At 46.5% G+C, this 21,562-nt stretch overlaps 2 protein-coding genes across 3 annotated transcripts in view; one reads left to right on the top strand and one right to left on the bottom strand.

The window, feature by feature from the left end:
* Nucleotides 1–802: 802 nt before the first annotated feature.
* tmem45b (transmembrane protein 45B) lies at nucleotides 803–21,280 on the top strand. 2 transcript variants are annotated; one of them, XM_033049878.1, is made up of 6 exons: nucleotides 803–1,091; nucleotides 10,455–10,648; nucleotides 12,052–12,264; nucleotides 15,069–15,253; nucleotides 17,745–17,890; nucleotides 20,516–21,280. In XM_033049878.1, exons 2-6 carry the CDS (start codon nucleotides 10,474–10,476, stop codon nucleotides 20,613–20,615), a joined length of 819 nt encoding a protein of 272 aa, XP_032905769.1. In that variant the 5' UTR covers nucleotides 803–1,091; nucleotides 10,455–10,473; the 3' UTR covers nucleotides 20,616–21,280. The 2 variants fall into 2 exon arrangements, with proteins under 2 accessions (XP_032905769.1, XP_032905770.1); XM_033049879.1 differs by lacking the exon at nucleotides 20,516–21,280 and having other exon boundaries at nucleotides 17,745–17,894.
* Nucleotides 19,242–21,562, bottom strand: part of nfrkb (nuclear factor related to kappaB binding protein) — a 115,540-nt gene continuing 113,219 nt past the window's right edge. The window contains exon 28 of the transcript XR_004416762.1: nucleotides 19,242–19,253. The gene's annotated coding sequence lies outside the window, so the exon portion shown is untranslated. The remainder of the gene's footprint in view (nucleotides 19,254–21,562) is intronic.

The raw sequence follows: 21,562 nt of genomic DNA, 5'->3' as shown, positions 1-21,562 counted from the left end.
CTAGGAGTGCAGGTGTTCCTTGAAGGTGAAGATGACTACAGCAAAAATCGGGGAGAATGGGATTGATGGACAGTTAAGAAAGCCGGCAATGTTCAGTGAGACTAATGGTCCCCTTCTGCTTGTAATGAAAGGAGACTATATACATGTACTAAGGAATAAAGATTTACAATTAGTGATGAATCATCAGCCATTGGAGATCAGCATGGTTTTGTTCACAAGAATGTAAACCTTTGGAACCCCAGCAAGTTGCAGCGGCTGGAAAACTCATCACATTGAAGGCCCAAGATAGACAGGTTATTTTAGATCTATTGAGAATTGAGAGTTCTCGTTTCAGGCCAGAAAATAGAGTTGACACTGAGGATGGGATCATTCACGATCTTATTGAACAGCAAGGCGAACTCAGAGGGATGCAAGCCAACACCTTATCCTACCTAAGTACCCCAAAATGTTGACCTTTCCTTTCACCCCACAGATGCTGATTGACTCGCTGAGTTCCTCCAGCAGACTCTTTGTTGCTGCTTTGTGTGCTAAATAGCTACCTATTTTTCTAGATTTGATGAGATTTGCATTGTAGCTGTGGCTGAGTGTACCTGTGCTTATGGCAATAAACTTACTGTAGACCATATTATGAATGTAACATTTTAAAAAACACAAGGAAGAATTTCATCACACAGCGTGGCAAACAAATGTGATGAGAAGTGAAGGAAATAAATGTAATGATTGAAATGTCTGGCTGTAAATGCAGCGTGGGTGTGAGTGTTTCCTTTGGGTGTTGCTATACCAGCTCAGGCCCATGGGTGGCAGTGTTCTAGTAGCCAACACCAGGGAGTGGCAGGTTGCCTTTCCTCAAGGAGGCAAGTGTACGCTGGAATATTTGCACCTGTTGTGAAACTCGGGGAGATCTCAAGGCTTTTGAGGAAATTAGCAAACCAGAAGGAGCAGGCATTCCACGGAAGTTCAGTAAACTCCTGACTTTGCAGAGTGGAGGTTGACCCGGTGTGAGTCTGCATTATCTACGCGGCTTCTGACCCAGGAATGTGAACCTCAGGATAGTGACCTACACACAGCAAGGAACGCTTCCAAACTCCACAGTAAGTTTCATAACTCAATCTTATTTTGGTTTGTATCTGAAAACAAAAACTCATGAAAATTACATTAAAGAAAACAATTCACCATAAGCTGCAGTACAGTGATATAGCTGAGATAAGGACAAGGTAAGCATTAACAACGACGTGTGTGTTTAGAATGATTTTTGTTTGAGGGTAAATAAAATATACCAGGGCAAATAATTATTTTATAAAAAAACAATCTCTTTTCTAACTTGAGAAGCTTTTCTAAAGATTCAGGTTGTTGATATTGAGGAATGTTTGTGAGGTGGGGCAGGGTTCAAAGCCCAAAAGGTGATCTCCGCCTGGACACAGGTGTGGGGACTGGATTACGTATGGTGATATAATAGTGTTATAATATGGACTGGATACCACATCACGGAACAGGCTCGTTCACCCACATTGTCCGTGCTGAACGTTAACTGCGAAGATAAACTAATCTTCGCTGCCTATACATGATCCAAACCCCTGCATTCCCTTCATATCCAGGTGCTTATCTAAAAACCTCTAAAACACCACTATGGCCTCTAACACCACCCCGAGCAGCGCATTCCTGTGTGGAAAACAATTACGCCACACAACTCATTTAACCCTCGCCCCTCTCATTTTAAAGCTATTTCCTCTAATCTTTGACATTTCCACCCAGGGAAAAAGATTCTGACTGTCAACCTCGCATAATTGTATATACCTCTATCAGGTTGCACCTCAACCTTCAGGGTTCAGGAAGAAACAATCCAAGTTTGTCAAAGGTCTCCTTGGAGCTAATGCCCTCTAATCCAGGCAGCATATAATAGTAGGAATAGCTTTACTCCTGTTGATCCAATAGACTGGATTATGTGTGATCGTGTCGCATTGATTGTTAATTGTAGCAGGGAATAGATAACATTGAAGGAGGGTGCAGAGACCTTTCAAGGTAATGTCACCACTATAGATAATGAAAAACACGTATAATGATGCAGAATGAGGCCATTGTGTCTATTGTCTATCTCAACCCCACTACCCTTACTTCCCTGTATCCAAGCAATTTATTCTCTCAAACATTCCCATCAACGTCCCTTTCATATTTATTTCCCATTAAGGTACACTGAGCTAATTTAAGATAACTATTTAATTTACCAGTATGTGTTTGGGATGTGGGGGAATACTGGAGTACCTGGAAGAAGCCTGTGCAGCGACAGAGAGAATATGTAAAGAGCGAGAATATGCAAATTCACACAGACAATGCTCGTGCTCAGATCAATCCTGATGGAACAATATTGCCTGGGGAAGTGGTAAAGGCAGATACCATTACAGCATTTGAAAGGAGTTGGGGCAGTTACTTAGATAGAAAAGAACAGAAGGTTACAGCTCTAACGTTGACTAATGGAATTAGTGTAGATAAGCATCATTGCCGGAATGGACTCGATGGGCCGAACAGCCTTTGCATGCTGAATAAACCAAGCCTCTATCCCTGTGAGACAGCGGCACTAATGGCTGCACCACCATCGTTAGCAATCGTAAATTATGCCTTCCATGAGATTGGAACACTGTACCCTCACCTGTTCATTTAAAACAGAACAATGATAAACAACCTGTGGCACCAGGATGGGCAGACCCAGGCTGGGGACAAAGTTCATCCAACATTGAGAAATATGTCAATAAATCAATAAAGTCAGGGAGAGGCTGAGAGGGAATTATGCAATATAAACTAACGAAAGATACGCACGTAAAGATACAAACATATAAACTTTCCAGGTTGAGAATAACATTTAGGTAGATAGAATAGTGCATAACTCAAAACTTTAAGGATTATTTGTATTCAGAAAGTGGTGAACAAAGTGTTTATTTATTGAAATTATGCAGGCGTGACATGCACATCATTTTATGCTAATTAATAATATCACAGCTTCTAAAAATAAAGCACAAATGTTAATGTAAGAAAATTATGTTTACACTAGACACTGGGGGAGGGGGCGAAGCAGCCTCAGGTGCTGTCCTCAGGTGCTGTCTGTGTGGAGTTTGTAACTTCTCCTTGTGACTGCGTGGGATTCTACCAGGTTCCCCGGTTTCCTCCCACATCCCAAAGACGTGTGGGTTTGTTGATTAATTGACCTCTGTAAATTGCCTCTAGTGTGTCGGAAGTGGATAAGAAAGTGGGATAACATAGAACTAATGTGAACGAGGGATTGATGGTCGGTGTGGGCTGAAGAGTTTGTTTCCATGCTGTATCTCTAAACTAAACCAAATAAAATTAGAAACACAGGTTGGGCTCCAGTGTACAGTGCAGTGGCCATTGTGGAGACCAAGGTACAAACTGGCTTCATTTACAATTAAATATTCCCAGTTAACAGACCTGAAGATAGACTGGGAATTGAAAGGATATTCAGAGTGATATCACAGGTGGTGTGAGGAGATATCATGGTGTGGATGTGCTAGAAGCAAAAGCAAATGAAGTCGGAGTTTGGCAGAACAGAGAATGCATTGTAGATTGGTTACAGATCTGCTGATGTACTGGTCTTTTGTAAAGTCATTGCAACAATTAACTAGCTAAAGGAAAGTAATGGGAGGCTATGTTTGCTAATGGATTGGAAAAAGCAAATTAACCGTGATATGAGAGACAGTTAGTATCTAGGCTGCTGAAGAATGACTACATCATCCACTTTTGCAGGCAACCGTTGGGTCACGCCCATTTGGATTATGTAAATTCACTCTCACAGGGTTTGTGTGAAAAGAAGGTAAATAACTTGTTTTCTTGTATGCGTAGGTGGTGCATTCATGTTACAGAAAATCACAATATAGGCCATTTTCCAGATACGCAAACTCTATAACGGGAGGGGGTTACTTGTATAATTCCTAGATATAAAAGATTTATTTATGTCTTGTATGTTGATGTATTTTCTGCAATAGTTACAACACAATCGGTGGCAACAGATTGGATTAGAGAGCACACTGAATCAAAGAGCAATGTCGACTCTTTAGGGAAGCCACCATCAAAAACGCTGGTAAAACATGACAGGTCGCGCAGCATGTGGGGAAAGAAACAGTTAATACTTCAAGTTCATCAGGTTACAACTGGGAAAATCTGGAGACAAAACAAGTTTTAAGTAGCAACAAAAGAAATGAGGGCAAGACTATGGCTGATAGAATATAATGCAGGGAAAACATACAAGGGCAGAGCTTTTCTTAGTGAGAGTTTGAATGGGGTTGAGGGGTTGATGCAGCTGAAGTAAAAAAAAACCCTGAAGAGTAAAAGGGATGTCGGAATTAACTGAAGAGGGGAATCACAAGGGCAAAAAGATACCATGAGATAGCTTGTGGCAGATCATGGAGATTCTATTAATGAGCAAAAGGGCACCAACGGAGAATAAGACCCATTAAGGATCTATGTGGTTATCAGTGAGTGGAGCCAGGCCATGCTGGCAGTCTGAAATGAATAGTTCTCTTCTGTATCTTATGTGGAAAAGATCATGGAAGCAAAGGATTTCAGGAAATAGAAGTGATATCTTGAAAGAAGTCCACATTCCAAAAGAGGAGGAGCCGCTGGTTTTAAAAGTGCAGAAAGGTGGGTACGTCCTGGCGGCCTGACCAAGTGTAGTCCAGGACATAATGGGAAGTCAGGGAAGAAATGACAGGGATATTTGTATCATCTTTAATACTACTGGTGAGGTACCGAAAGACTTACAGGTGACTATTGTTTCTTTATTTAAGAAGGAGTGCAAGGATGAGCCTGGGAACTACAGGCCAGTGAGCCTGACAACAGTGGTGGGTAAGATGATTCTGAGAAACAGGATCATTTGGAAAGGGAAGGACTGATTAGGAATAGTCAGTCTGTCTCACAAATTTGATTGAGTTTTTTGAAAAGACGAGCAAGAAGATTGATGAAGGCAAGATGGTGGGCATTGTCCAGGTGGACTTGAGCAAGGTCTTTGACAGGTCCCACCTGATTGGGATTGTCTGGAAGGTTAGATCACAGCTCATGCAGTATGAGCTCACGAACGGGATACACAATTGGTTTGGTGGGAAGAATTGGTGAGTTGTTTTTCAGATTAGAGGCCTGGACCAATGGTCTACTGCACAGATCAGTGATGGGTCCACTGCTGTTCGTCAACTATATTCACGATTTGGATGAAAATGTAGTTGGCATGATTAATATGTTTGCGGATGCCACCTAAACTGGCGGTATAGTGGACAGTGAACAAGGATTTATAAGTTTACAACAGGATCTAGATCATCTGGAAAAATAACCCAAGGACCACAGTAAATGGCAAGGTAATGGAGAGTAGAACAGTGAGACCTAGCGGTACATACATGCTGGAGACACTCAACGGGTGAGGCAACATCTATGGAGCGAAGGAAATGGGCAACGTTTCGGGTCGAGACCCTTCTTCAGACAAATACATAGATACATACACAGTACAAATACATAGATCCCTGAAAGTGGTGACATATTTAGACAATGGTGAAGAAGGTGTTTAGCATGCTTGCCTTTAACAGTTAATGTACTGAGTACAAGAGATGGGGACTAATGTTAAAATTGAACAAATTGTTTGTGATACCACATTTGAAATATTGTGTGCAGTTCTGGTCATTTAGCTCTAGGCTGGAATGGGTGCAGAAAAGATTCACAAGGTGAAACTGGGACTGGGGGCAAGTTGGTATAACTGGATAGGCAAAGGCTTGTTTCCTTTGGAGTGTGTAAGGTTGACAGAGGGCTGCTTAGAGGAGCAAAGGCAAAGTGAATGGTCACTGTCTTTTCCCCAGGGTAGGGGTCAAGGTTTTAAGGAGAGATGGGAAAGATTTAAAGGGGACCTGGGGAGCGACGTTTTCACACAGAGGGTGATCAGCATCTGCAGCGAGTTGCCACAGAAAGAGGCAGAGGCAGGTACAATAACAACATTTAAAGGACATTTGGACAGGTACATGGATAGAAGTGGTTGAGAGGGTTATGGGCATGGATCTAACTCGGGTAAGCACCTTGGTAGCATGAACCAGTTGACCCAAAGAGCCTTTTTCTATGTTGTATAACTCTAAGGCTCTCAGTAGTCTCATCGAAGCATACACAGTGGCGCAGCGGGTAGTACTGCTGCGTCACATCTTCAGCCACTCCGGCTTAATCTGCAGCTGTCTATGTGGATTTTTAACATTCTCCACAACCGGTCCAAACACATAGCTGGCAAGATTCTCCAACTCTTTCTCCACTACATTGATGACTGTCTCCTCCACCCGTGCAGAACTTGTTGATTTCAACAACTTTATTACCAACTTCGACCCTGCCTCAAATTCACTTAGACTATCTGTCACCTTTCTCCCCTTCCTCAATTTCTGTCTCTCCATCACAGGGAACATAACATGTACTGAAGTCTACTACAAACCCAGTGACTCCCACATTTATCTTGACTACACCTCTTCCAATCCTGCCCCTTCCAAGGATGCCATCTCTTTCCATTTCAATGTATCATTGCATTCAAGCATGATGGGAAAAGAGCCCAACATAGTGAAGGTCATGTTAGGAGAGACAATGATTGGGGAAATTATTAGATTGCAAGGCATAGCGAGCTTAATTATGGCGGCACGGTGGCTCAGCGGTAGAGTTGCTGCCTTATAGCACCAGAGACTCGGGATTCATCTTAACTACGGGTGCTGTCTGTACGCAGATTGTACGTTCTCCCCGTGTCCACGTGGGTTTTCTTCGGGAGCTCCGGGTTCCTCCCATACTACAAAGATGTACAGGTTTATAAGTTAATTGGCCTTGGAAAAATTATAAATTGTAAATTGTCCCTAGAGTGAAGGATAGGGTTTGTTTGTAGGGTAGTCGCTGGTCACCATGGATTCGGTGGGCCTGTTTCCATGGTATCACTAAAGTAAAATCTAATTCTGCTCCCAAGATGTAGCTTTCCACTCGGGGACATCTGAGATGTTCTCTTTCTTCAGTAAACTTGGTTTATGCCCCTCACTAGTGTAGATGGGTCCCTCACCTGTGTCTCCTCTGGCATGCAGTTCTGCTCTCACTCCCCCTCCCCAGACAGAACAAGGATAGATATCCTCTGGTCCTCACAAAGAAGTTTCTCGTTCAGGCTTGAGAAGGCAGCGACATACCTGAAAAAGTGAGTGTAGTAACCAGCGAGGGACTGGATCAAAAGATATTGCAGATCTTCCAGTCAGTGGCGGAAATAGTCAGGACCAGAAATAGTCAGGACCAGGGTAAGAAGCAAAAAAAACTGCAATGAAAGCAGGAAGTGTTGGAGATTCTCCAGTACTCTGTGCCTTTGTTTGAACATACTCAGCAGGTTGAGCAGCAGAATCATTGACTTAAAACATTAACCATGTTTTTCTCTCTCCGCAAATGGCATTTGATCTGTATTTGTACTTAGTCAAGTATTTTCTGTTCTTGTTGTAGTTGAGACCAAATTGGTTCAATTATAACAAATGTTATTGGGAGTATGTGGATAAAGTCACATGGCATAGATCATAGAACATTACAGCACAGGAACAGATCCTTCTATCCACAATGTCTATGTCGGACATGATGCCAAGTTCAACTAATCTCCTCTCTCTGCACGTGATCCATATCCCTCCATTCCCTGCATATTCGTGTGCCTAACTAAACGCCTGTAAAAGCCCACTATCGTATCTCTTTCCACTCTCTTTCCACTAGCGTTCCAGGCACCCTCCAATCTCTGTGTAAATAAACACGTCGTGCACAACTCCTTTGAACTTTCCTGCATTGTCTTTCTTCTTCTTGCGTATGGCGTGCACATCCTAAAGTTGTAGGACAACTTGTTCTATTTGATCTTATTTGATTGTCCACGCCGGGTTGATTGCATTCGTCAAAACAGGGCAATCTTCCACCCCATTGTCCTTAAAGCTATGTTACAGGTGTTTGACATTTTCACCCTGGAGAATAAAGTTCTGATCATCTACTCTGTCTATGACTCATAATTTCTTGCAGTTCTATTATGTCCTTACTTTGATTACGTCTCACGAGCCCAAATGCCTCGCGTTGATCCTCCATCAGAAACACAAGAGATTCTGCAATTTTTCTGGCTCTTTGGACAAAATTAGCTGTCAGTTTGTCATGCAGGGGATGATGCTCCAGACAAAACAACCTCTCCTTATAGATAATACCCACTAATGGGTATTTTAAGGATAAGGGGGAAATCTTTTAGGACCGAGATGAGTAAAACATTTTTCACACACAGAGTGGTGAATCTCTGGAATTCTCTGCCACAGAAGGTAGTTGAGGCCAGTTCATTGGCTATATTTAAGAGGGAGTTAGATGTGGCCCTTGTGGCTAAAGGGATCAGGGGGTATGGAGAGAAGGCAGGTACAGGATACTGAGTTGGATGATCAACCATGATATAACCATATAACCATATAACAATTACAGCACGGAAACAGGCCATCTCGACCCTTCTAGTCCGTGCCGAACACGTATTCTCCCTTAGTCCCATCTACCTGCACTCAGACCTTCCTTTCCCGTCCATATAACTATCCAATTTATTTTTAAATGATAAAAACGAACCTGCCTCCACCACCTTCACTGGAAGCTCATTCCACACAGCCACCACTCTCTGAGTAAAGAAGTTCCCCCTCATGTTACCCCTAAACTTCTGTCCCTTAATTCTCAAGTCATGTCCCCTTGTTTGAATCTTCCCTACTCTCAGTGGGAAAAGCTTATCCACGTCAACTCTGTCTATCCCTCTCATCATTTTAAAGACCTCTATCAAGTCCCCCCTTAACCTTCTGCGCTCCAAAGAATAAAGCCCTAACTTGTTCAACCTTTCTCTGTAACTTAGTTGCTGAAACCCAGGCAACATTCTAGTAAATCTCCTCTGTACTCTCTCTATTTTGTTGACATCCTTCCTATAATTAGGCGACCAAAATTGTACACCATACTCCAGAATTGGCCTCACCAATGCCTTGTACAATTTTAACATTACATCCCAACTTCTATACTCAATGCTCTGATTTATAAAGGCCAGCACACCAAAAGCTTTCTTTACCACCCTATCTACATGAGATTCCACTCGCAGGCTCGAAGGGCCGAATGGCCTACTCCTGCACCTATTTTCTATGTTTCTATGTTTCTAATGTAGACAACGCCACGCTAAACCTCTTCTGCACCCTCACATTGCATATAATACTCCGAATGAGGCCTGACCAAAGTCCTATAAAGCTACAATATGTCTTATAACCATATAACCATATAACAATTACAGCACGGAAACAGGCCATCTCGGCCCTACAAGTCCGCGCCGAACAATTTTTTTTCCCTTAGTCCCACCTGCCTGCACTCATACCATAACCCTCCATTCCCTTCTCATCCATATGCCTATCCAATTTATTCTTAAATGATACCAACGAACCTGCCGCCACCACTTCCACTGGAAGCTCATTCCACACCGCTACCACTCTCTGAGTAAAGAAGTTCCCCCTCATGTTACCCCTAAACTTCTGTCCCTTAATTCTGAAGTCATGTCCTCTTGTTTGAATCTTCCCTATTCTCAAAGGGAAAAGCTTGATCACATCAACTCTGTCTATCCCTCTCATCATTTTAAAGACCTCTATCAAGTCCCCCCTTAACCTTCTGCGCTCCAGAGAATAAAGACCTAACTTATTCAACCTATCTCTGTAACTTAGTTGTTGAAACCCAGTCTTCCTGATGCTTATGCTCATTGCTCTGACTGAGAAAGGCAAGCATACCATACACCGTCTGAACTCTTGCTACTTTCCCTGGACTTGCACCCCAAGATCCCTTTGTACATCAGTGCTGTTAACAGCCTTGCCTTTAACTGTATAGTTTATCTTTACATCTCACTTCCCAAAGTGCAACACCTCAAACACCTTAAACTTGGTGGAATTGAACCCCATCTGCCATTCGCAGCTGTAGATGGATGAGAGAAAACAGATTGACCAGCGATGGGAATGAGTCGGTGCCTGAGTGCAAGAACACGTTGCTGCCAATGGTCTAACCAGGTAAACATTGCTGCCATGGGTCTAACCAGGTAAACGTTGCTGCCATGGGTCTAACCAGGTAAACGTGCTGCCATGGGTCTAACCAGGTAAACGTGCTGCCATGGGTCTAACCAGGTAAACGTTGCTGCCATGGGTCTAACCAGGTAAACATTGCTGCCATGGGTCTAACCAGGTAAACGTGCTGCCATGGGTCTAACCAGGTAAACGTGCTGCCATGGGTCTAACCAGGTAAACGTTGCTGCCATGGGTCTAACCAGGTAAACATTGCTGCCATGGGTCTAACCAGGTAAACGTTGCTGCCATGGGTCTAACCAGGTAAACGTTGCTGCCATGGGTCTAACCAGGTAAACGTTGCTGCCATGGGTCTAACCAGGTCATCCTGCTTCTGTACAGCTCTCCAGTGTGGACATCAATGGCGAACTTCAAAGGACACGCTCTTCCCGGCAGCTTCTTCCTGCTCTTTGGCCTGTGGTGGTCCGTGAAATATCCACTCAAGTACTTAACAAGAAAAACCAAGAGCTCCAGGTTGTGCTTGAACCGAGCGGAGCTGGTGGAAGGGGTGCTGAAGGCCATTTTCTCAGTTGTGGGTGAGTACTGTTTAGCCCTTGGATTGGTTATCTGCTGTCAGAAGGAATAATTGATGAGAAAATGAGGGAATGGGCAGTAAGAAACAGTTAGTCAGGTACATGGATAGGACAGGATTGGAGGGATATGGACCAAATGCTGGCAGGTGGGACCAGTGTAGCTGGGACATGTTGACCAGTGTGGGTAAGTTGGGCTGAAGGGCCTGTTTCCACTTGTATACAGGTGTGTAAATTGTCCCTAGTGTGTGTAGGATAGTGTTAATGTGCGGGGATCACTGGTCGGTGGGGACTCGGTGGGCCGAAGGGCCTGTTTCCGCGCTGTATCTCTGAACTAAACTAAACCACTGCTGGTGGTTACCTCATTGGCATCATTAGTTACGTCAGACCCGCAAAACTGGAGTGGAAGCAAACACCAAGAGGAGGTGAATGTTGCAGTTTGTGAGTCCACTATGTTAGTCCAGTCATCATGAGCGGGTATCTTTCCACCAGTGTAGTGTGCTCATTCTGACATAGTTGCCCACTAATTACATCGATTAGAGTCATTTAATTTTCTCTGCTCCTCTGGCCTTTCACTAGCGGTGGTGCATTTGCATCATGTGAGCCCCAGAGATGTCCATGGTCTATAACACTGGTATTTGGAGTTGCTGTTATATGTTGAAACTCCCACCTACAGGTAATGCCCATCATCTGACTGTGTGAGAAAGCTGGTCCAAAGATCTGCATGTAGTTAGAATCCCATTGAATTGAATCAAATTGAAAGACCCAGCCCTTCGGCCGTTCGAATCCATGCTGACCATCGATCACCCATTCACACTAGTTATCCCACTTCCTACACAATCATGACAATTTCGAAAGACCAATTAACCCTCAAACTCAATCAGCAACTGGGTAAAACCCTGCTGAGAACACAGGGAGAAGTGCAACATTCACACAGACAGCAACAGCGAGGTCAGGATTGAACCTGTGTCTCTGGTGCTGCACACTACAGCACCACTGCTGAGGGTTGGCTGGGCTTCTGTAGTTACTGTCCGTGGGACAATTTCCTGCTAGTTCTGAAGATTAGTTCCACTCCTGCAGTTGGTTATTTGGAGGTGAAGTGTGACGTTGCAGCCAGAGCCATTTACTTTCTGCCAATAGTCTGAGTTCTGCTCTGTAGGAGACCTCCTGGCTAAGATCCTGGCTAACCACAGTCGCCACGCTACCACAGAGCACATCCACACGGCCAAACAGATGGCACAGTTACACTGGGCCCTGAGGGGCTGCCATCTATCTCCCAGCTCTCAGTCACTGGGGACAAAGCAGGAGAGGTTTCCCACAGTTCCACACATTAATGTTGCTGGAAATGTGTACCAAACAGTGGACGTGGGTAACCATGTCTTTGTCCTTTCTACCTGTGTTGTCTCTAGGAATTCTAGCTGAGCAGTTTGTCCCGGATGGACCCCACCTACACTTATTGAGCCAGGACAGGCAATCCTGGGTCAAACTGATGAACTGGCAGCACAGCACCATGTACCTGTTCTTTGGCATTTCCGGCATCGTGGACATCCTCACATACTCCTCACTCAAGATTCCTGTGGGCTTGGACCGCCTGGTGCTCTCACTGGCCGTGTTCATGGAAGGTGAGTGTGTTCAAGGTTCCACACAGTGAACTACTCAAATCAGCACTCTTTGTGACTCTGATTTTCACCCACTGTGTAACAAGCCAATACTGATTCAGCTGCATCTTGTACACTCATACTCAATGCAGTCTACACACTCACACCATACTAGAAACACACTCAATAATATCCCCCCTCATGGAGGCAGACTGAGTTTTCATGGCTGAGCTTCCTGCTGATATACTGGTCTATGGAGGCAGATAGACTTGTTGATTCAGTCTGTAGACCATGCTTTCACTGGATCTCACAACTTTTAGTTTTACTCTTTGGCTGATTCTGTTTCCCAGTGACACAGACTGCTTCTCCCGCCACTTCTGACTCTCCTTCCATTTCATTTGCAGAGGACTACTGAAGTTTGGCTGACGAGGATTATATAGTTCAAGGTGCTATCTACCTGCCCTTGCCACATCTGATCACTTGTGCGGGTGAATGAGTCTAGTTTAGCTTATTGTCACGTGTAACGAGGTACAGTGAAAAGCTTTTGTTGCGTGCTATCGCAACGATTATACATGAGTACAGCTGAGCCATCCACAGTGTCCAGATACATGATTGTGGAAGAAATTAACAGAGGCAAATGAAAGGAAAAGGAAAAACTGAGACTTTGACGTTTGCTTCAGAGACTTTATTGAATGATATCACACAGAGATGGCAGCAGTAAACTGCTCACTAGTTCCCTGACTTCACAGCAGAATTAGTCGGCAGTTATACTGTGCAGTAAACAACTTTATTTTTTGTTAGATGCAACTATATGAAAATATACTTAGTCCTTGGCTATATGTTTTCCTATAACTACCATCTACTACATGGGTATTAATTATTTATCTTGTCATACTTTTATATACTTTGTATTTATATTAATCTTATTCAACAACAGATGGTTAATGCAAGTCAAACATTGTGACATTATTCCATCTCATCTTTCAAATTTATTTTTATTGGAGGAAAAAAAAATACAGTACATCTGACGTATTGCATTACATTTCCCTCCATTTTGTTTTTTATATATAATAACGAAATAACCCTTACCCACCCACCCCTTGGCAGCTAATGTGTTCACAATACATACATATCACAAATACAAATGCACATTTTAACAATAATAAACTAACAAATCTTTCAAGCAGAAAGATTGGCTCTCTGGGCCAATCATAAGCCCCCATTTACTGCAATGTCTCCACGCTACTAGTGGTAGGGGGTGCGGGTGGTCTACCCAGCTTGACATTCCATCTACTATTGTAATCCAGCATCCTGTAACTTTCCACTGAGAAACAGGCTTCCTTATCTCTGTCCTAATTTTGTCATGTCACCATTCACCGCATTCCCAGACAAGAGGGAATGCGTCTGATTTCTTCTTTTGCCGATTCTCACGACCCTCTTCTGCACCTGGTCCACAAGAGATGCCAGTTGCCACATCCGCACACCCTTTTGTTACCTTGTTTAATTCAGATCAAAATTCAGTAAGAAAGGATTTTAATATTTTCTTCCATAATGCCTAATGTTTAGTGCAAAGAGATGCCAGTAAAATCTGATTAAATATAGTCTGAGGGCCTCCAATGAGGTGGATGTAGCTCAGGACAGCTCTCGTTGTTGGTAGGATGGTTCAGTTGCCTGATAAGAGCTGGGAAGCAGCTGTCCCTGAATCTGGAGGTAGTGTGTGAAGTCAGCAAAAGTGTCCAGAGCTGCTCATTCTGTGGCCCTGAGGTTTTCCAAATCAATTCGAGTCGGGGTCTGAGATATGCTACATTAACCCTTTAAACACTTCAGTTAAACCACCCCTTAATCTTCTTTACTCGGGGAATAATTGGACAAGCCAATACAACCCAACTGATGGTTTACAGTTAGCTCCAGCATCATTTTACATTAATGGTAAATTACAGAGTTGCATTATAGAATTGTAGGCCCATTATTGTAAATTAATGTTGTATCCTTGTTTCCCTCTTATCACGCCTTCCCCAGCCAACAATGGGCCATTGTGGGCTCCACCCTTCCTGAGGTCATCAGTTGCCGACCAATGTTTCTCCTGGCGTTTACTTGCCTCTAGTTTACTTTTGCCCCAACCCCCACCTCTACTTTCAGACTAAAGAAGGGTTCCAACCCGAAATGGTTGGAATGGTTCCAACCATATGCTAATTTACTTTCTTAAATGTATCTTTGCTCGTAGTTCCACATTCACATCAGTTTCTGGGTAGAGTGGATTCTCCTGAAACCCCTGGAGATGCAGGGAACTGTAGATGCTGGAATCGGGAGGAAAATACAAATTGCTGGAGTAACTCAGCGGCTCGGGCAGCATCTGTGGATGAGTTGACAGACTATATTTTTGGGTTGGAACCCGTCTTCAGACTGATGGGGGATGGGGAGGAAGCTGGAAAAGGGAGTTTAGGGTGGAACAAAGCCTGGCAAGTGATACGTGTAGGAAGGAACTGCAGATGCTGGTTTAAACTGAAGATGGACACAAAAAGCTGGAGTAACTCAGTGGGACAGATTGCATTTTCTTCAGTCTGACGAAGGGTCTCATCCTGAAACGTCACCCATTCCTGCTCTCCAGAGATGCTGTCTGTCCTGCTGAGTTACTCCAGCTTTTTGGCAAGGGATAGATGGATACAACAGAGGGTGATGATTGGCAGATGGGTGTAGCAATTGCAAAAGGGAGGTCAGATAAGGAAAGAAGAGGTGTGAAATATAAAGGATTCAATGTGAGTGAGGGTTTGGGCATTGGATGAGAGGGACACAACACGGCATTCACTCAACATATCTCTATCCTGCAGGTTTCCTGTTTTACTTTCATGTTCACAACCGGCCTGCCCTGGACCTGCACATCCACTCACTGCTGCTCACCGCTGTGTTTGGGGGCTCGCTCATCATCATGCTGGAGGTGTTCCTGCGAGACCACATCGTCTTGGAGCTGTTCAGGTCCAGCCTGGCCATCCTGCAGGGCACCTGGTTCTGGCAGGTGAGCTGTGTGTGACATCCCCAATGTCAGTGGCCACCAGTGGTGAACCCCAGAGACAAGGCAGGCACTGCAGGTGCTGGCTGATGCACAAAGCCATACACAGTGCAGGTGCAACTCACAAGGTCAGGCAGCATCTCTGGAGAACATTGATTGGTGACAGTTTCCATCTTCTCCAGAGATGCTGCCTGACCTGCTGAGTTACTCCAGCACTTTGTGTCCATCAATGTCCAGCAGGAAAAATGTTCCCAATGTGCAGGAAAAATGTTCCCAATGTTGGGCGAGTCCAGAACCAGGGGCCACAGTCTTAGAATAAAGGGGAGGTCATTTAAGACTGAGGTGAGAAAAAACTTTTTCACCCAGAGAGTTGTGATTTTATGGAATTCCCTGCTACAGAGGGAAGTAGAGGCCAAGTCACTGGATGGATTTAAGAGAGAGTTAGATAGAGCTCCAGGGGCTACTGGAGTCAAGGGATATGGGGAGAAGGCAGGCACGGGTTATTGATAGGGGACGATCAGCCATGATCACAATGAATGGTGGTGCTGGCTCGAAGGGCCGAATGGCCTCCTCCTGTACCTATTTTATATGTTTCTATGTTTCGGGTGTAGGGGTAGCAGTGGTCAGTGAGTAGGTTTAGTCTACAGGCTCACTGTAAGTCTACACAGTCACAAAGTTGACACGGTCACAGTGAGTGCATTTAGTTTAGCGGGCGGTCACTGCGGAATTCAATGGACAGCCAGTGGATGTGAGTGGAGTTTCGGAAGTGTCCCTGATTGGTACAGAGGTTATTTCACAGTTTGATAGAGCTGGTCCCCCTGGGTCAGGCGGGTCCCCTGGGTCAGGCGGGTCCCCTGGGTCAGGCGGGTCCCCTGGGTCAGGCGGGTCCCCTGGGTCAGGCGGGTCCCCTGGGTCAGGCGGGTCCCCTGGGTCAGGCTGGTCTGGACCCCTGGGTCAGGCAGGTCCCCTGGGTCAGGCTGGTCTGGACCCCTGGGTCAGGCGGGTTCCCTGGGTCAGGCAGGTCCCCTGGGTCAGGCAGGTCCCCTGGGTCAGGCAGGTCCCCTGGGTCAGGCAGGTCTGGTCCCCCTGGGTCAGGCTGGTCTGGTCCCCTGGGTCAGGCTGGTCTGGTCCCCTGGGTCAGGCTGGTCTGGTCCCCTGGGTCAGGCTGGTCTGGTCCCCTGGGTCAGGCGGGTCCCCTGGGTCAGGCGGGTCCCCTGGGTCAGGCGGGTCCCCTGGGTCAGGCGGGTCCCCTGGGTCAGGCGGGTCCCCTGGGTCAGGCGGGTCCCCTGGGTCAGGCTGGTCTGGACCCCTGGGTCAGGCAGGTCCCCTGGGTCAGGCTGGTCTGGACCCCTGGGTCAGGCGGGTTCCCTGGGTCAGGCAGGTCCCCTGGGTCAGGCAGGTCCCCTGGGTCAGGCAGGTCCCCTGGGTCAGGCAGGTCTGGTCCCCCTGGGTCAGGCTGGTCTGGTCCCCTGGGTCAGGCTGGTCTGGTCCCCTGGGTCAGGCGGGTCCCCTGGGTCAGGCGGGTCCCCTGGGTCAGGCGGGTCCCCTGGGTCAGGCGGGTCCCCTGGGTCAGACGGGTCCCCTGGGTCAGGCGGGTCCCCTGGGTCAGGCTGGTCTGGACCCCTGGGTCAGGCAGGTCCCCTGGGTCAGGCTGGTCTGGACCCCTGGGTCAGGCGGGTTCCCTGGGTCAGGCGGGTTCCCTGGGTCAGGCAGGCCCCCTGGGTCAGGCAGGCCCCCTGGGTCAGGCAGGTCCCCTGGGTCAGGCAGGTCCCCTGGGTCAGGCAGGTCTGGTCCCCCTGGGTCAGGCAGGTCTGGTCCCCCTGGGTCAGGCTGGTCTGGTCCCCTGGGTCAGGCTGGTCTGGTCCCCTGGGTCAGGCTGGTCTGGTCCCCTGGGTCAGGCGGGTTCCCTGGGTCAGGCGGGTCCCCTGGGTCAGGCGGGTCCCCTGGGTCAGGCGGGTCCCCTGGGTCAGGCGGGTCCCCTGGGTCAGGCGGGTCCCCTGGGTCAGTCGGGTCCCCTGGGTCAGGCGGGTCCCCTGGGTCAGGCGGGTCCCCTGGGTCAGGCGGGTCCCCTGGGTCAGGCGGGTCCCCTGGGTCAGGCGGGTCCCCTGGGTCAGGCTGGTCTGGACCCCTGGGTCAGGCAGGTCCCCTGGGTCAGGCTGGTCTGGACCCCTGGGTCAGGCGGGTTCCCTGGGTCAGGCAGGTCTGGTCCCCCTGGGTCAGGCAGGTCTGGTCCCCTGGGTCAGGCTGGTCTGGTCCTCTGGGTCAGGCTGGTCTGGTCCCCTGGGTCAGGCGGGTTCCCTGGGTCAGGCGGGTTCCCTGGGTCAGGCGGGTCCCCTGGGTCAGGCGGGTCCCCTGGGTCAGGCGGGTCCCCTGGGTCAGGCGGGTTCCCTGGGTCAGGCGGGTCTGGTCCCCTGGGTCAGGCGGGTCTGGTCCCCTGGGTCAGGCGGGTTCCCTGGGTCAGGCGGGTCCACATGAGAGTGATTCTTGTCTCTTTCAGATTGGTTTTGTCCTTTACCCCCCCAGCGGTGGGCCTGAGTGGAATGAAACTGACCACAGCAATGTGATGTTCATCACACTGTGTTTCTGCTGGCACTTTGTGGTCGCCATGTGTATCGTGGCGATGAATTACACACTGATCTACTGGTGAGTATATATAACACTGTGTGTAACAACAAGCAGGCCCTGTGCTTGTGACTATTGTCACTGACTGGCATCACAGTAGCTGTTCATTACGTCACGCCATTGAAAACAGAATTCCTTGACAGTGTTCTCCCCTCAGGAGCTGTCCCTCATCATTGTGTTGAGATCTCTCACTAACACCATTAGTGTGCAGGTTAAAGAGATGGTCATTGCTTGCTGCTTCAAGGCACCAGGAGAGGGCCAGCTATGGCCATAGATTTCATGCACAGAGTGTAGTGCAGGAGTCACAGTCGTACAGCACCCAAACAGGCCCTTCGGCCCAACCTGTCCGTGCCAATCAAGCTGTGTACTCACTTTTGGCTGCATATGGCCCACATCCCCCCAACCTTTCCCATCTATGTACCCGTGTAGATGTCATTTAACTGTAGCCACCTCTACTGCACCCACCACCCTCTGAAAGAGAAGGTTGCCACTTAAGTTCCAATTAAATATTTCCCCCCTAACCTTAAATCTATGCCCTCTAGTTTTACTAATAATTTTACTACGTTTTACTAGTTTTATGCCCTTTAGATTACTGCTTGACTAATTTTCTGGACTTTTTTGCGGATGTAACAAGTAGAATGGATAAGGGAGAGCCAGTGGATGTGGTCTATCTGGACTTTCAAAAAGCCTTTGAACCTTTGACAAGGTCCCTGACAAGAGATAAGTGTGCAAAATTAGAGCACATGGTATTGGGGGTAAGATATTGACATGGATAGCGAACTGGCTGGCAGACAAGGATCAAAGAGTAGGAATTAACGCGTCCTTTTCAGAATGGCAGGCAGTGACTAGTGGGGGTGCCGCAAGGCTCTGTGCTGGAATCCCAGTTGTTTACGATATATATTAATGATTTAAACGAGGGAATTAAATGTAACATCTCCAAGTTTGCGGATAACACAAAGCTGGGTGGCAGTGTGAACTGCGAGTAGAATGCTATGAGGCTGCAGGGTGACTTGGATAGGTTGGGTGAGTGGGCAGATGCAATATAATGTGGATAAATGTGAGGTTATCCACTTTGGTAGCAAGAACAGGAAGGCAGATTATTATCGGAATGGTGTCAGATTAGGAAAAGGGGAGCGGCAACGAGACCTCCTTGTTGTGCAATGAGACCTCCTGGGTGTGCTTGTACATCAGTAAACTTGTAAGCATGCAAGAATGCAGGTACAGCAGACAGTGAAGAAAGCTAATGGCATGTTGGCCTTCATTGCGAGAGGATTTAAGTTTAGGAGTAAGGAGGTCCTACTGCAGTTGCACAGGGCCCTGGTGAGACCGCACCTGGAGAATTGTATGCAATTTTGGTCTCCTAATTTGAGGAAGGACATTCTTGCTATTGAGGGAGTGCAGCGTAGGTTCACCAGGTTAATTCCTGGGATGGCAGGACTGACATATGATGAAAGAATGGGTCGACTGGGCTTGTATTCACTGGAATTTAGATGGATGAGAGGGGATCTTATAGAAACATATAAATTCTTGAAGGATTGGACAGGAAAAGATGCAGGAAAAATGTTCCTGATGTTGGGGGAGTCCAGAACCAGGACTGAGATGAGGAAAATCTTTTTCACCTAGAGAGTTGTGAATCTGTGGAATTCTCTGCCACAGAAGGCAGTGGAGGCCCATTCACTTGATGTTTTCAAGAGAGAGTTAGATACAGCTCTTAGGGCTAAGGGAATCAAAGGATATGGGGAAAAAGCAGGAACGGGGTACTTATTTGTGATTGAATGGTGATGCTGGCCCGAAAGGCCAAATGGTCTATTCCTGCACCTATTTTTCTATGTTTAAACTGCTGTGCCCTGGTCAAAGGACTGTGGCCAGCTATTCGCCTTATCTATGCCTCTCATGAGTTTATAAACCTCTATAACGTCACACCTCAGCCTCCTACACCAGTATAAAAATACTCAGCCTATCCACCTTACCCTGAGAACTCAAACCTTTCATACCCGTGAATCTTCATTCATCTTTTTTGTATTCTTTCTCGTTTAATGACATCCTTCCATTAACGGAATAATTAGACGTGTACATATCATGGCCTTACCAGTGTCTTGTACATGTGTCACATGACGTCCCAACTCCTGTACTCAATACACTGACCAATGTAGGCAAACATGCCAATTGCCTTCACCACCCCATCTACCTGTGTCACCACTCTCATGGAACTATGTATCTGTTCTACATCACTGCTCAGAGCCGAACCATTTACTGTGTCAGTCCTGCTTGGTCGGTCTCAATAGAATGCAACAACTCACTTTTATATGAATTATATGCGATACTTTAGCCATTGGCTCACTTGACCAATATCTTATTTACCAGCAATTTTAGTTTCACTCACTAACTTACCTACATTTGTGTCCAAATTGTTAATAAAACTAACCTAGCAGTGATCCCTGTGGTACAAGGCTTGTTGCAGGCCTCCAGTTTCCTACATCAACCTTGATGTGGTGTGTACAGTAGTGGTGTGTAATGGTGGTGTGTACAGTAGTGGTGTGTAATGGTGGTGTGTACAGTAGTGGTGTGTAATGGTGGTGTGTGGTGTGAGTGGCCCATGTTCCCCCCACACTGCTTGACCCGCTGTAACAGGTCTTTCCCTCACAGTTTTATGCAGATCAGGTCCAGGAGAACTGTGACTCTGGAGCTGGAACAGCTGAGGGGCTCGGAGAAGAACTCCCTGCTGAGCAGTTCTGACATCGAGTGAGGTGAAGACCTTGATCGACCAGCGGCTCCTGCACACCCACGCGTCATGTTCACGTCGATGATTTTTGTTTCAGTTTCCTGAATTGTGAACTTTTAAAATGTAGTTTGTTCCTTGAACAACATTGATTCACTGATTGTACTGTGGAGTGGGAATGAGGGGCTGGGGTGCCTGTTGTGAAATAGCTCTGGTGATGGGGATCCATCATGGGATTGTCTCCCACAGACTTCACGGTAGGCAGTGAGTCTCGACCAGACTAGAGCAGTCATTCCTCATAGCAGCAAACTGGCAGGTTCTGAATAAGCGTCTCTTTTCTTCATGATGGAAACTACGGAATGATTTCACCACTGAAACTGGTATCAGAATGTAGAGTGCAGAAATCTTTTTCTTGCATCTGACAATCTACTTACTCTTTCTGGATGAAATATAAACAGCTTGCAACTGTGTACGAAAGAACTGCAGATGCTGGTTTAATCAAAGGTAGACACAAAATGCTGGAGTAACTCAGCGGGACAGGCAGCATCTCTAGAGAGAAGGAATGGGTGATGTTTCTGGTCAAGACCCTTCTTCTCACTGTGAATGCTTGGTACTGTACAAACTGTAACAGCTTGTAACTGCTTTGAATACCACCCAGGAGAGGAATTTGAATTAAAGTTGATTGAGCTGCAGTTTTGGACTAAATTTAAATACCCATTCTCCACCTCTCATCTTCAATGAAATATCCCCTTATTCTGCAATAAACAATTTGTATTTTTAACTTAAACTTTACAACTCTTGAGAGTACATCATGGGTTAGGATCGGTGCCGATATGGGACTGGATCTGTGTCGATATACAACGTTGTGTTCAGGGAGTGATAGGGAACAGGTCAAAGCCAAAAGAGCAAGTGATAGGATTCAGGTGACTATGAGGGTGGTGCAGCGGTAGAGTTGCTGCCTCACAGCGCACGAG

This window comes from Amblyraja radiata, chromosome 33 (genome assembly GCF_010909765.2).
Source record: "Amblyraja radiata isolate CabotCenter1 chromosome 33, sAmbRad1.1.pri, whole genome shotgun sequence".
Taxonomy (NCBI): Eukaryota; Metazoa; Chordata; class Chondrichthyes; order Rajiformes; family Rajidae; genus Amblyraja; species Amblyraja radiata.
Note: the sequence above shows the minus strand (reverse complement) of the source record. Positions and strands in the feature narration are given on the sequence as shown.